The sequence below is a fragment of the Pseudopipra pipra genome, chromosome 12, assembly GCF_036250125.1.
Source record: "Pseudopipra pipra isolate bDixPip1 chromosome 12, bDixPip1.hap1, whole genome shotgun sequence".
Lineage (NCBI taxonomy): Eukaryota > Metazoa > Chordata > Aves > Passeriformes > Pipridae > Pseudopipra > Pseudopipra pipra.
The window spans coordinates 11,767,396-11,783,511 of NC_087560.1; the positions used below are offsets into that span (position 1 = coordinate 11,767,396).

General features: G+C 42.5%; 1 protein-coding gene across 4 annotated transcripts; it reads right to left on the minus strand.

The window, feature by feature from the left end:
- On the minus strand, positions 1–14,951 carry LOC135420923 (lamin-B3-like). Of its 4 annotated transcripts, XR_010433779.1 has the most exons (13): positions 14,493–14,951; positions 10,259–10,415; positions 9,147–9,272; positions 8,064–8,234; positions 7,024–7,149; positions 6,684–6,904; positions 5,764–5,989; positions 4,834–4,941; positions 3,942–4,058; positions 3,740–3,844; positions 3,536–3,606; positions 2,197–2,228; positions 1–1,627 (listed from the first exon to the last, which is right to left on the minus strand). XR_010433779.1 is itself a non-coding variant. In XM_064668906.1 (12 exons), exons 1-11 carry the CDS (start codon positions 14,843–14,845, stop codon positions 3,565–3,567), a joined length of 1,752 nt encoding a protein of 583 aa, XP_064524976.1. In that variant the 5' UTR covers positions 14,846–14,951; the 3' UTR covers positions 1–1,627; positions 3,536–3,564. The 4 variants fall into 4 exon arrangements, 3 of the variants coding, with proteins under 3 accessions (XP_064524976.1, XP_064524978.1, XP_064524977.1); XM_064668906.1 differs by lacking the exon at positions 2,197–2,228; XM_064668908.1 differs by lacking the exons at positions 2,197–2,228; positions 14,493–14,951 and adding an exon at positions 10,626–10,818.
- Between the last annotated feature and the right edge of the window lie 1,165 nt (positions 14,952–16,116).

The following is a 16,116-nucleotide window of genomic DNA, read 5'->3' on the forward strand; positions in this document are numbered from 1 at the left end:
TCAATGAATAAACAGACCTTTATTATTTAATTTGCAAATATTCAAATCCAAGACTTATATACATGACTTTTATATCCAAGACTTTTATATACATGAAAAATATCTTTAATAGTTAAAAAAGTTTTAAGAAATCAAGACAAATACAGCAATGTTATAGCAGCAGCTATTTCTATGGTTTCAGGTGGAACAAGAATTTGGATCTGCTACAATGCAAGTATTAAACCAACATCTGCTCTTGATGTCTCAAAACCAGAACTGTCAAATAATGTAAAAGCTTAAGTTAGCATAAGCACCTTAACACCTACATCCTAAAACACCAAGGTCTTGAGTTTGGAACAGAGTCCTTTGGCAAGATAAAAAACAGTCAAAACACTATTCCAGCATCTAGATAAATCTGCAGGCTCAGCTCCTCCCCTCCTGCTCTAAAGTAGAAGTGTACTGCCAGTGGCTCATCCAGGCCCTTCCTTCCCCCCTCAGGGCCAGCAGGTAAGTTCAGTGAAGAGAGGCAAGGAGTGACTGACTGCAGTGCCCCCAGAGGCTGAGTGCCTGGTTCTGAGGGTTACAGGACAGGCTTTTCATGGACCCAGAGCTATCAATGATAGCACACTGACCAGTAGTCAAGTATTCCCCCAACTGGCCCATTGGACATACCCCCAGTGCTGCAGACTGCAGGGAGTCAGTACATAAGCACTCTAAGAGCAGCTGTTTCAATGCATTTTTCACTACAGTTGGTGCTTTCTGGTTTTCCTGTTTGTTTTAGCATGTTTTTCTTTCTAGCCCCTTAGAAAGCTGTTGTTGGGACTATTCAAACAGTGCCAACAACACTAGTCACAGTACCTGCCCTGTTGGAATGAGATGCTTTTTCACATTTACAGGATACATTTGTCCAAGTTAAGGTTGGCACAGCTATGCTGTGATATTCTGTGTCTAGGAATATACAATACTGAAACTGGGGGATTTCCAGGTGCCGAATATAGAAACAGTACATGTATTACCAGGCACAAATATTTTTTACAACTTGCTTTTAATTTTAAAGTGTTTCACTCCAGCAAGTGCTGTAGAGCAGTTTTCATATACTTCTGCATGTTTCCTGAGCAGGAAACATTTCAGACACTCATAACTCTTCAGGACAATGTTTTAACTTGCTCAAGGGGCAAGCCAGGGTGTGATCTGTCCCATTTCCCACTCAGGTTTAAAAGAGAAATTACCTTTGGAGAAACACCATATGAGAATATTGAGGCAGCCTCATGTTCATTGTCAAGTATTTAACATCCTCCTAGAGCACATTTAGAAGCTTTGTAAACTGTGTACCCTCCTCTCTTTCAGCAGGTCATGGAAACCAGATCCCTGTATAAAAGTAAAAATAAGTTCACATGGAGCTTGCATTCTACTGCTCTTTGTAACAGTGAATCCGAGGACAGGGTCCAGTACCAGAAGGTAGGAAATTCCATCATGTTATAGACAATGTTCTTACGAAGACATCAGGTGTGATGTGAATTCCAAGTTTCAGATATTGCAGAAGATACCAAAACACGTACAGTCTATGTCACTTGGGACTCAGAGATGCTTTCAGATGATTGTCTCTTTGTCCACATTACATGAGAGAACAGCTAGGATCCTCATTTTGCTGCAGCAAGAGAACATGAAGACGTTAGCCTAATTAGCATGTGTACAAACTTATTTCTTGCTGGTTACCTACTTGATCCTCATATAGCCATGTAGGGGTTTTAGTGTTCTGTAGATTTAGTTACTTAATAAAGCAAAGCAGATTTTCAAGAGAGGCAGTACATGAACTGTACTAGATGGTTTGTGGGTGGGGAGAAAGACTACAAACTTGTAAGAATTTGAGGCCATGCAATACATGAGCCTGTGCCTTCCTTCATGAAAGGCTGTCAAGCTCACTACCTCAGTTCTCGAGCATCAGAACTTCACTGGCATGCAGATTCATGCTGCCCTAGTTAGGATGGTAAAAGCAGAAGCAAAAGGTATGGAAACCCTGCCTTCCTTTAAAGCACAGCATGCATTCTTCTCATCATTTTACTGCATGCAAGAAGTTAACTGTTGTTTACTAAGCTGCCACTTCAGTACCACCAATGCAGCAGAAGCACATAGGTACTAATGTCAAAAGTTTAACAGGAGTTCAGCAGACAGGAAAGATATTAACATTTGATTGGAAGTATTAGAATTGATTCTTACCATAAATGTCACACAACTGTATTGTAAAGTTGCTGATAAAACAGATTAGAGGTTTAAGGAAAAAAGTTACTTTTGCTTTCCATCACTGGATACCAAACAAGCCATATCAGTAAACTCAAAAACCCCCACCTTTTAAAATAAAAAGCAGCCACCCTGGAGGAGAGGCACTACTCTGAATATGAAAAGAAGCTTGTTTTGGTAAATCTCTTCATGACCCTAAAGCTTCCTTCAACTGTTTTGGTGTGTGCTGTGCATTAAGAGCCTAAAGGGCAGAACAGCATTATGGAACCTCTCCCAGTAGCCTCGTTAACAGGGTATCACCATCTTCAGTGAGAGACTGAAAATATTACAAGAATGTGCATGCAAGTTGGGAGACTGATAAATGTCCTTTAAGCCACATGATATTGTAGTAACATATTTACCCAAATTTTCTGTTTGAAAACATAAGAAAAAGAAACAAGCAGCAGGAAGTAACTGCTTGTTCTTGGGAACATTTTCTTCAGAAAGACAGCATGAAGGTGTTTTTGAGTTAGTTTTTAGACAGATATATTACAAAAATATTTAGGAAATGGTGGTGGGAGCTTTAAGACTTATTGCACTAAGATGCAAATCCTCCTTTTAACTGTGTAGGATCAGTTTTAGGAAGAGCTGTGGTAGCTTAACATGTGTCAGCAGGAGGGAGGTTTTAGCTGGGCACAACCTTGCACTTCAGGCCTTGAAAACTGTACTAGCAAAGGGGACATGGTGCTATTTCAGGTCAAGACACAAACTAATTTGGGTCAAGAACAGTTATAATTGTTCAGTTATAACCAATTTAAAGCCCTCATATTAGTTGTTTTAGACAACTTCAGCAATTAAAGATAGCTCACTACTATCAGTGCAGACTTGTAATATGGTTAGTCAAGAGCCATTTGAAGGGGTTGTGGAGTCTTGCACAGGGCATTACAACATGTAAGTTTGTAGCCAGGGTTTGTAAGTATATTCAACTTAAATTCACACTGAAGTTATCTTAAGAGCAAGTCAGGGACACTGGAGTGTCAGATAAGTCACTTCATCCCACAAAAATAGTGTTTGCATTCTGTTTGGGGGATAACAGCTTCAAAGTTCATACATGGTCAGATATTCAGATGAAAGACACATTAAAGGTTGTACCTTTCAGTGTGTCAGTAATAAGGTATTAAATATCTTAATGCATACTCAGCCAGAGAATAAGCAAAACATCAACTGCATTTCTGATGCAAAGCCATGCAAGCTACATCCTATGTGGGACAAGAGACTGCAGCACCACTAATGAAGCAAGTTTTTTATGAGATGACAAGCATGATTCTCACCATCTCACCTGCTTAAGGATGCTCACAGGAACCACTATCATGAAACCAAACAACATTTCTTTTTTCTTCTTCTTTTGGTCTGACATCAAGAAAAACATTAATAGTTGAAGGATATGAATAGTACTTGAAGAAGTATTTTGATTTAGAATGGAAAAGAAGTGGCCATTGAGTGACTCTGCTGATGGCATGCATTTGAACTTCAGGCAGCTTACCTGAGATGCAAACTCCACTTCACTTCCAGTTATTTCTTCATAATCATCATCTTGCTCACTGCTTTCTTCTCTGGGTACAAACATTATCTTCCTCTCTGCGAGTTCCTAGAATACAATTGAATTGCCACCAAGGATCCTCACGGATTAAGCACAAACAAATTTAGTATTAGGACAGTAGAAGGTATTTACTATTTTCACTTACCTTACCATCATCTGTGATAAGTGTAACATCAATACTATCCCCAGTTCCCCAAGACCTCTGAGACTTCCAGACCAGATCACTTGGACCTGGGCTTACACCAGCAGCTGCACCCCAGATCTGCAATAGATTTAGAGTGAGCTTCTGAAGAATCTTTGTAGTTAGAGTAGGATTCAGTCTAATACACATAACTATCAAGTACTGCAATACCAAAGATGTCCAGTAACAAACTGAATCACTGTGATCCCTGGTAAGTTAGTTCTTTCCAGGAATACCAAGAATGATGGTAAAGTTTTTTTTAAACTGAAAACTGTAAAGCACTTAGTGCAGAAGAGGCTGTTAACAGCTTCTACCTGCTGCAGAGGTAGCCCTGCTTGGCATGCATAACATTTGAGCCAAGAGCCAAGTCACAGAGCCAAGCCATAGTCAGACATGCTCAGGGCAGCAACTTGTGTGTACAAGAGCCTCTCTCCTGGTCACTCATAGATCTCTTGAGCAAGCTCCTACACAGTTTGGAGTAGCAAGTGTAGAGTTTGGCTCTTTATCGCTATCTAAATGTACTTAAGAGTACGATTTTAGTGCTAATGTTTAGCTTAGTACAATACTATACTTAAGGAACCCTAAGAATATACTACAGTACAATGATTCTGTTCACAATTAGAGCACATTCCAATCTGGGATGATCCAGGTTTCATCCAAACTTTAAAGAAAATTTAATTGGCATTTCAGATCAAAATCAAGGATTTTCCCCCCATCTCCCTCACTACATAAAATAAGAGCTTTAGTCCTTCAGGCACTTAAAAGTATCAGTTTAGTTTTCCATATTACAGGAATCTCTATTGACATCTAACACAGGAACAGAGCTCTGAGAAACTTTGACAAAACCACTACCTACTGTAACTACTTGGCCTGCCTGAAGAGTGAACTGCGGAGGAAACTTGTAAGTAACATCTGACACACTTCCAATATGTCGTCTCAGCACCCATCCATGAAGTGGTTGATCCTGTGGGACAAGAAATTTCACTCAGCACTGCAGACCAACACCATGTGATACAAATGCAAGGTTCTTTCCAGACTCATGGGTCAGTTTTAATCCCACTCCTGTAGCATACAAGAATGTGAACAATTTTGAGGAAGCAGGCAAGTTTCCATTACAGCCTCCCTATGTCTTCTCCTTGTATTTTAGGATTCTCCTTAGTCCCATAAGTTAGGCCACACCTATTCTTGCCTTCCATTGAAGGGGGGGGTTATGATGCTCTTTACCAGGGAGATTCTGATAAGGAAGTTTATCAGAACTGTGCCCACCTACCCAACTTGAGCCATATATATAAAATACATAGTAGCCTGTGAAGTTTTAAAGCATCTCAGGCTGAAGAGGCTAAACTACAAGCCACATGTTTTGAAGCTCTGATGATTAATTCTAATAGTTCTGGCTTTGCAAACTAAACTAGTCAAAGAACTACCTAATTGGTCAGATAAACCCTCCACATGGATTAGATATCATCATCTCTATTCAATCTTTTAGCTGGTTTAAGTATTTTTAAGCAATAAGAGACTGTCATGATCCAATTTACTAGGCACCCTATTTAGTTCATTGAGGATAAGTAGTACTTCTGATAGTGCTAGCCTGAATCTGATGACAAACAGCTGAAGGTGTTAGATTTCTGCATAATAGAACTCATTGCACCTCCACCCAAAAGCACCTCCCAGACAGCCCTGTGAACAGAACACCTGCAGTACCAAAGAAGTCAGTCTCTAGTCTGTCACTAAGCTACAAGTCATTCACAGTCACATTTGGCAATGAAGGCCATGAAAGCAAAAGTACCTCATCAGAGTTGTTTTTAACCCTGACAAATTTCCCATCTGCATCGATCTCTTCAATGGACACATTTCCAGAAGCTGAGGCATGCTGAACAGTCTTAAATGCAGCAGCACACTCTCTCTTTTTGGATTCTTTCACTTTCCTTTTCTTCCCATGCAGAAACCTCCGTCCTTTACTTGTTGTTGGAGTTGCCATGCTGCGTGAAGATGGAGTGGGTGACAGCCTCAGCCTAGAGGAGAGTCAGATAACATTCACTTGACTGTCTGACATGCTTGATTTCTTCTCAGTCCTATCCTCCTACTATAACCAAGCCTAACAGCTTCCTCTATCCAAGCTTTCCATGAGGTCTTGAATATAAGATTTTACTTTTATTGGCGAGAGTAGCTAAGGCTTGTTAAAAGTCTGGAAGACAGCTCCAGCCCTGAAGTTCAGGGCAAGCTTATATTGATAAGAAAAGATTCCCAACTGCAGTAAGTATTCCTTTAAAGTCTCTACAGACACAGTCTTCAGGAAAAGTAATTTTAAGTTTTTGACCCTTCTTATTGAGAGTTCATGTCTCAATAGGCAAGTGAGATACCATGTCTGGATAGATGGGAGTTGATACAGTTTCTCAGTTTCATCCATGGAACTTGAGCACTGTCTTTGATATATCTTTAAGATGTAGCACAAAACTTTGAGGAAGTGGAGGAATGTCTAATGGACCTTTGAATTTTATCAGTTGGGTTTATCAAGCTACTTCATCTTACTACACCATGTGGGATATAAATACCATCTACAGAAGATTATGCTTCATTAACTAAGTTACTGCACTAATGACATACTTAATGTTTGTGTCTTATCTCCTCCATGTTCTGAAGGTATAGAGTTAGTATAGATGTCCTGAATGAAGCAAGTCCTCATATGAAGATCTTGTCATAGCCTACCTCTGTTCCTCTCCTTCCAGCATCTTTCTGTAGGCATTTATTTCCAAATCCAGAGCCAGTTTCACATCTAAGAGATGCTCATATTCTTCCAGCTGTTCTTGTGCCTGCCTCTGAGCTTGTGCCATTTCTTCCTCCTTTTCAGCCATATGCCTTCGATGGAGATCACGATCATAATCCAGCAAGTCCTGTAGCTCCTTTATTCTGCTCTCCAAAGCAACATTCTAAAATGAACAGAATGGAAAAAAAACCCCACAACTAAGGATTAGAGAGAAGAGGCCAATATTTTTGATTGAATATTTAAATTAAAATAATTCTAAGGTTATACAAATAAAGACAGCACCTGGCTTTGATACTGATTAACTTGAGATACCAGAGTATCAATTCTCTTCTTTGTTTCCAGCAGCTCCTCCCGAGCAGCACTGGCAGACTCACTATTTCTTCTTGCAGTTAGCTGGGCATTCTCCATCTGCAGATAAGTCACTGTTAGTTATCAGTTGCATATTACCATATATTTTAAATACGAAAGGAAACCCAAGTAATTTTCACCTGTTACATCTGGAAATAGTTTTGTTTTACTTAAATGTGCAGATATGAATGAAGTCCAGCTCAAAGGTTTTCACTGCTTTCCAAGGAGGTTTACACAAGTTTGACATTTATATCAGAAAAAGTCAGCAATAATCAGGTAGTGAAAATGGCTGGATTAGGATATTTCAGTTAGAGATGCATGAAGTCTTTGTATAGACATTAAGTAAATTAATTCTCCAGAAGAACAATGGAGAATATATTTAGAAGCTGCTTGTCAGAGCATAGGGCTGCAGGGCATTGGGTGTGCATATCAAACTATTATTGCTCTTCCCCAAAAGGTCTGTTACTAAAGAGTTCCTGCATCATTATAAGCAGCATTGAATTGCTCTACAAATAGCTCAATCTTGAGCTTTTCCAAGAAAGGATAAAGTGCTCCTCTACAAGAGGCACTCAGAATTTCCAGTCAAAACAGAAACAGAAGCATCCAAAGGAATTCACTGAATTGGCACATAAGTTAGAGTGTAGAAAAAGTTAGGCTTTATTCAAGACTGAAATAGCTTAATACAAACATGACACACCTTGGTCCCAAATTTGTCAGAAGTCTCAAATATAATCAGCTATTCCTAGTCACTTCCCAAAGGGACAGCATTTATGTTTGAACCAGTTTAGTTTGGGACCAAAAGTTTGCAGAAATCCTAAATTTGACACTGCTTTGAAATTCCATAACTTATGCCAAGAAGCTCCACACTGAATGCAAGGGATCCATCGGATAAGCTGTTTATGCTAGCGTGACTTTAATTGTGTCAAGGTGCAGAGAACTTCAGCTTTGTTTTACTGTCATCTTTACAAACTCACCTTTGCACTGAATGTTCGCTCCAGCTCCTCTTTGTATCCTTGAATTTGTTCTTCATGTTGTCTTCTGATCTCCTGCAGAGCTTCTGAGAGCTTACTCTCAAATTCTCTCTGACGGCCAGATTCTACTTCTGCTACCCTGCTCTCATGGACTCTTTTTGTCTCCTTGAGCTTCTAGAAGGAGAAGAAATTTTACAGAGAATAAACAAGCCAATACAGTTTGAGACACGAAGTGTACCAGCTTCATGAGTCCTTCACTCCTGAAGCACATTTCTCATTGAGTACACAGTAATTCATCTTGATTCGTATCTCAGATGTTCATCCATTAGGTCTGGCATGCCCACCTTGCTAGCTGCCTCACTATTGTTTTGCCATCTCACTGCCAACATTGCTCAAACTAATAGAAGTAATAATTCATATTTAATTGTAAGACTTAATTCTTTACACTAGATAGATTGTTTATTTTACTTTGAACACATGCAGGTACACTTCAGTTTCTACAAGCACTGTTACTTCACCTATTCTTGTTTTATTCAAAAAGTCATAGCAGTTGGTTAGAGGAATTAGAATTCCATCACTTAAACCACACACTTCAAGATTCCTACCAGCAAGAAGGAAGCTGGTTTACATTCACATGTTTCTTAGTTCTGTGTACTGACTTCTCTCACAAAGGTTACCAGACACCTTTAAGAAGTGTTAAGGAACTTGGGAACACAAGTTGCTTATTAAAGCAGATTTAATTTCTTCGCTTATTTCAGGCTTCAAGCAAACATCTGGAATAATTTAACAGTAACTGTAATATATGCACTTTCACTTACACAAAATAGTATACTGGGATTGTAGTTCAGAAGAGCAGCCTGAGAAAATTCTCTCCTATTCCAAATATCTATTGGTACTATCCCAGTTAACATGAGATCGTGTACTTCCTTGAAGTCTTCCTAGTTAGGTGGATTCAATTAGGTGATGGGCTGCCATAGGTTGGCTCAGCTAGTTACCTTTTGAAGCATTAAGCCCATCTTAACCTTACTTTTAAGTGCATCTATGTATACCTAAAAAAAATTTGCTGGTTTATAAGCTAACACATACATCTTCATGAAGGCGCTTCTGGAACGTCATTTCTTCCTGCAAAGTTTTCATATGATTTTCTAGGTCCACCCTCCTCAACATTTCACTGTGGAGATGCTTTGTAGTATCTTCCAGTGACAGATTCAGCTAGAAAGGACAGACAACAGGGTTATCAAAATTAAGGCAGACAATTTGTTACAGATCATTCAACTTCACTCCCACAGCAACCAAAACACGCTGCTTGAGTGAAGTGGGTTATTCTGTTTAAGCTCTTATTTCAGTAGGATCCAGAATATTATCAACAGATAGAATCCTATTTAATTTTTATGTAGACCAGATTTCCCACAAGGCAAATGTAGAGCAGCCCTTAATGCCACCAGCTAAGTTTGACTCCTCAAAGTAGACTTCTAATCAATTGTACCATCCATATACATTCCTCCCCTTTTACAACAGCAGATATTTAGAACTTCTTCCTAACTCGTGATATAATTTCTTTGACACTTAATGGAGTAAAATCCTCCAGATATAGTCTACCTACATTGACATGCTATTATACACTTCCAGTGTTGGAGTATGTTGCTTTAATGATACAATGCTGTTTGTTTTGTTGGGTTTCTTAAAGTTTTCATACTTACAAATTTGAAATTAGCTTATTCAATGAACACATTAAAGCATGAAGATACTAAAGCTATGCTCTTATAAGTGCATTGGTAGAGTAGCAACTTGAGCAGAGTTCATTTTAGTTGCACAAAAGCCTACAAAAAAAAGAGTAGTCAGAACTTATTCTACCTAGATTTTAAGCATAGGGAAGCAGAGTTCCTCAAGGGCTCCCTTCCTTGACATGTTACAGAATTCTACAGGGATTATAGCAGTATTACAAATTTCAACTTGTTTTGACCTCAGAACAAGAAACATTACATACATAGAATTTAAGGTGCATGCAACAGGTGGAAGTTTTAAGGAACTATCAGTAGCAATTACTTTCAGGAGGATTGTGGAAATCTTTTTGCCTACTCTTCACTGCCATAGTTAATGGGCTTTCCCTGCTTTTAGATATCAAAAAGTAATTGGGGAAAACCAAGCAAAAACTGCAGGAATAGCAGCAAAGTTTAAATTCCAAGAGCAAGTCTTACCGTGAGTACTTCCTCCTTTAATTCACGGAGCTCACTCTCCAGAGTGCGGTTCTCGCTCAGGGCTGTGGCTAAGTCAGCTTCCTTCGCGATCAGCTGGGCATCGAGGTCTCTCAGACGAGCCTGGGCCAGGTTCAAATCACTTTCTTTTTTGGAATTCCTGCAAGTGAAAGTTTTATACTGGTAAGTTGCAGCTGGCGAGGAAGGGTTTGTTTTCAAAGTGTTTCAACGTGTTTGCCTTCAGAGGGGTCTGCGGTGAAACAGAGCGGAGGTTAATCGTGCTCACGGTGAGAGCACAGGGTGAGCTGTAAAACAAACCGGACAGGCCCCTCGGATAAGCATCATTTGTTTAACCGGCAAGATTCCTGACCCATTTTCCAGCTCGTTCTGTGCGAATCCTATGCGGAAGCCAGCTATTTTCCACGGCATTCCCAACGGGAAAGGGAAGGGACAGCACAGGCCTCCAGCTCCACAGGGAGGGATGGTCACACTCCGTGACCGAGCCTTCACGGGCACTCCCCCGCAGCAAGGGCCGCCACCAGCCCGCCGGGAAGGCGCCTCACGGCACCGGGGGCTCCGCAGGGGCTGAGGCGGCCGGGCCGGTCACACACGGGGCAAAGCGCCCCCTCCTCCGCGGGCTGGGGCTGCCGGGGGTGCCGCTCCTCCTCCCCGCAGCACAGAGGGAGCTTTGTCCCCCGGAGGCCACCGGCCAGCCCTGGGAGCTGCCCCGCGGCCCCGCTGGAGCTTTGCCTCCTGCAGCCCCTCAGCGAGGCCCGACAGCCGCCCTCCCTCACAGCACCCCTGCAAGGGACTGCCCTCCCTCGGGAAGGGACACGCACTCCTCCCTCCACCGTAGATATGCAGAGGAAGAGCAACTTTGCCTTGGGAAGAGGCATCTCCAGACCAACGCCCAGGCACTGCACCTCGGGTACCGCCTGCACGGCCAACACGGTTATGTTGCCAGTTTTATTTGGCACCACGGCGGCAAAGTGCTGGGCCCACAGTGAGTTCTGTCAAAGAACACAGCGATAACTCCCCACACTACTCCAACTTTTAAAATCCTTTGCAGTTGCCCTGCCCACTATCCAGACTCTTGAGTTCCTGCTCAAAACTCAGACTTGAGCTTGCAAAGAGTAAAGGCCTCAATCTGTTTTCGTAAAATCTCTTCTGCCAAGTGGCAAAGTTGTGTTAGTTCATACAATGAGTTTTCCAGTGGATAACAGAGCAGAGTTGGAGAGAGTCCAAAGCAATTCTGCAGGATTGATCAGCTCTAGAAAGCCTGGATTGCAAGGAAAGATTGGAAAAAACTTGGGGTTGTTTAGTCTAGAGAACAGAAAAGTGACAGGAGACAGAACAGCCTTTACATACATGAAGGGAATCTATTTTCCATGTCTGTTGTAGAACAGATGGGAAGCTGCAGGCTTAAATTGCAGGAAGGAATATTCAGGTTAGATGTTAGGGGGAAGAAACTAACAGTAGTTCAACATGGAAGCACATTGCTTGGGGGGGATATTCTGGAATCTCCATCATCTGGAACTTAAAATAAGAGTTACAAAATCTGCTAGAAGGGATGCAGGTATGGCTGCTTCCAACACAGGCCTGGGGCATCTGGTTACATCAGGTTCTTGTTCAAGGCCTTTTTTAGCCCTGCTCTACAGAGACCTTTGTTGACTGTGCTTTGCTAGCAGAGGTTATTTAGTCTTTACTCAGACTCTAAGAGGAAAGTAGCTCTACTAACTATGAAAAACAGATAATGTGTTATAGTTTTAGTATTTACAGGCTTCTTTCTTTTCTAAGTATTCACCTTCCTTTTGGGTCTCTCCTACCACTTACTGTATTATATATACTGATATTAAGTATATCAGTAACACTACATAGTAATAATATTGACTGTTTCATCCTACAATAATATAAATTTCATTCTGCAATCAAAGTGTTTGCAAAACTGAAATTCCATTACTATCTGTGCTTTAGCAGTCCACTTTCCCAGAGTAAGCCTCTGACAGCCAGGCTGAGGTTTCCTAGATTCTTTCCTGACAAATATTTTCAAAGAAACCTGGACTGAGTAATTTCATCTTTAAGAACAATAATTTAAAGAGTCTGACTTGGACAAGAGCTTTTATTACCCTTTTTAAACCAAGTTTGGGGTTCTGAACACCACTTTATACCATCATGCAGGGACAGTTACAGTACTCTGCACCATTCCATATACCAACCATTCTAGAACTAAGTGTGAGTTACTGACTATCAATTACAAGCAAAAACTTTGAGGCCCTGCCAATCACATTCTCTGTAAGTCAGGATGTCACATATGCTTGATCTGAAGAATTTAAATAATTTTACCAGAATATTTCAGGTATGTGTTCAACTCCAGTTTGTCAAGACCAGAGGACATCAACAGCATGTACAGAATTCATTCTTATGGCCTCAGCTGCTACTCCATGTGTCAGTTCAGCAGGAAAATGCACATCTATACTCCCTGATGCAGAAAGGAACTGGTCTTGTCTCTCTCTGCTGTGTTACTGTAGTTGCTTTGACCTTCCTCAGGCTCTGAATTCAACCAACTGATATGCTTATCTACAACTCCTCCTCCCCAAACATCCTTGGCCTACTTCCAGTCACCACTGTAAGTAGTAAGAAAAAAACTGAAATGCAGTAAGTCATCATAAACTTTGAGTCTCTCAACTTGTGATTAGTCAGAGCCAATAGTTAATGCTGTTGGGAAATTATCTGGTGACATTCCATACCATAAGAGTTAAATAGCCACCAGGTTATTTAAAGGGTGTATATATTAAGGGCACGATACCCTCAAAGTTTGTTCCAAGTCATCTGAGACATTTGCAGTTAGGCAGCCCAGATACAACACACAATATTAGGACTTCAGTCTAGTCCTTTCAGAAAACAGTATGTACTGGATATCATTTCCCATGGGATGTAAATTTAACCACTTCTAAGACCTAGTGAAAGTAAAGAAAAAACAACAGTCTAGAGGACTGCATACCTGCCAAGTCTAAAGCTTTATAAACAAAACCAAAGTTATACAAACACAAAGAGCAGCAGAAAAGTTTTAGAACAGGCATTACCCCTCTCCTCACTGTCCAGTCAAGTGGCTGGTTAGATTTATGAAACAGATCTGTGAGCCAAAACCCAGCATGACTGAGACAAGCCCAACAACAGCTATGCAGATGAAAACAGAAGCTTAGAGTAAAAACACATTTTATTCCTAAGCAGAACAGCTACTGAGCCTATGAGGGGGCAGTACTTGCTCCATATAGGCATTAAAAAAAGAAGCTAGTGCCTAAGTTTGCTATGATTACATGTTTATAACAAGATGTTGGAGGCCTGTGGACACCCAAATTATTACAAGTCTGTAGGTGATTTAGGGGTACAATGGGTCATTAAAGTAACTAGCAGTGCTAGTATGCTGTATATATCCAGAAAGGAAGCTTGTTGGGATTGGACACTTGTTTCCTCCCCTTCACTACACTCCTCTTCCCTCCTTCAAGAGGATGTGATTGCACTTACATTGGGCCACCCCTTTGTTCCAGGCTAGGCAAGACTAGACAAGAAGATGATTCCAGGCTCAGGATACACATCTTACAAGAAAGTCCAGCTGAAACAGCAGGCAGCTTATCCCAGTAGCATGTAAATCCAGACCCAAAAGCCACTAGGAAAACTCCTACGAAGTACCAACCTGGACCAGGTAAGCTATAGTGCTCCCAGGACTGCCTTCTCTGGACAATGCCTGAGCAAAACAGCCCGAAAGAGATGTGCACTACTCCATACAAACACTCCTTCCACTGCTTCCATAACTTTCTAGATACTTTCCAGCATCTTGAGCATTTGTAAACACAGGTGTGGTGCCAAACCCATGCAGCTTTGCATGCATACCCTATAAGAGCACTCAGCACCCCAAATTTTGACAGAGCCCCATGCCCATCCCAGGTGCCACGCCACCCCATAGCACCACCAGAGGAGGCACTCCCAGTAGTGTCCCTACAGCTCGCCTTCAGAACAGGAATCCAGATGTCTCCTAACCCAAGATACTCCAACCCCAGAGAGCCTTTGGGGTGTCACCCCTGCACGACCCATACACTCAACATCCCTGTGCACTCCCCCTACAACACACAGCTCTTGCCAGCAGCATCCCCTTCCCCTCATCCCGCAGGAGCCCCAAAGGGCCGGCTCCCCGGGGTGTCCCCAGCCAGGGAGGCCTGCTCGGGGCCGGGGCACCGACCGGACGTGCAGCTGCCGGTGATCCTCGCCGATCTTGCCCAGCTCCACCTGCAGCGTAGCCCGCTCGATGGCGATGTCGTCCAGCGCCCGGCGGGCGTCGGCCAGCTCCGCCTGGTAGTGCAGCCGCAGACAGTCCAGCTCCCGGTCGGTGCCCGCCTCCTGCTCGCTCAGTCGCAGCTGCAGCGCCGAGTTGTCGGCCTCCAGCGCCCGCACCCGCTCGATGTAGGCGGCCAGGCGGTCATTGAGCTGCTGCAGCTCCTCCTTCTCCTGCAGCCGGCTCAGCCGCGCCGGGCTCAGCGGCGTCTCCGCGGCGCGGCCGCCTCTGGCCGGCGTGGGGGGGAACTCCGTGGCCATGGCAGCTCCTGCCCGGGCCCCGCCGCCGCCGGGACCGCCCCGCGCAGGACACCCAGCGCCCGCCGCCGCCCCGGTATAAATAGCCGCCAAATAGCCGGCAGCTGCCGCCGGCCCGCGGAGAGGGTGGGCAGCTTAAAGGGCTCGGGCTGTGCCCCGCGGCGGCCCAGACGATCAGGATCTCATGTAGAAAACAGACTTTTTTTTTTTTTTTTTTTTTTTTTATTTTCCTCCTTCTCTTCCCTGCTTTATCTTTCACACGTGCCTTGCTGCATCTTATCAGCCCAATGGTGCTGCCCGGAGAGGGCGGAGGAAGGAAAAACCTTCCGCAGCCCAGCGTTCTCACAGACTTGTGCAAGCGATCGGGGTGAAAACAGAATCGCAGGTTTAGGAAGATGCATGACAGCTGCAGTGATGCTCATACTCCAGCATGATGCTGCGTCAGTGTTCTGCCTGTTCTATCTGTTTTGTTTTTTCAAACTGTTCAGCTGATGAAAATAACCTTTTTGTTCTGATCTTGGTGATAATTTTTAGCTTTCCTATCAGCCATCCCAGTGTGATAGAACAGAGGTGGAAGGAGGACCTGCGTGAAGACAACTGTGTGAAGCAGTCTGCAAAGGTTTACACTAATTACATTTTATGAAAATCAGCGTTCAGTACTGATTGCTTCAACAATCAGGTTGCTTCAGCACTTCTTTAGTAAGTGATACATACAGTGATAGTTGTCAGTCTCCTCCAGTAGCTAATTAATTTATGCTTGTTCACTTACGTTTTGGAGAGCAGATGCTGTAAAGATCTCATTCAGTATGAGCACCAAAATCTCTGAACATTACTCTAACTGTTAATTATTATGTTTGTTGTGGCAGTTACAAGAAATGTCACTTGAGATCTTAGCTTAGGTTAATGTTATTTCCTACATGTAAAAATGACCTTGACATCCTCTCGGAGGTCTTTAAACGTAAAGATAGGTTTTATGAAGGTTGTAGGCATAAAATCAAGCTTCACTTTATAGGTGGGCAGGCAGGTAATATTGGAGACCAACATAGCTGGGCCCAAGGCTGTAGCTGGGGATTTTAGAATAAGGTGATGTATACCCCTGGATACAAAGTTACAAAGGACATAAGGACAACGAAGGAGGTATGAATGCTCATCAGGGGTTATTCTTCAGATCATCTTTACACATTTGTGTAAAAAGCAAAACATAATTTCAAGATTCTAAAGCTACGTGCAGCACAGTAATGACACACGGCCAGACTGAGCTCCTCTGGTTCTCG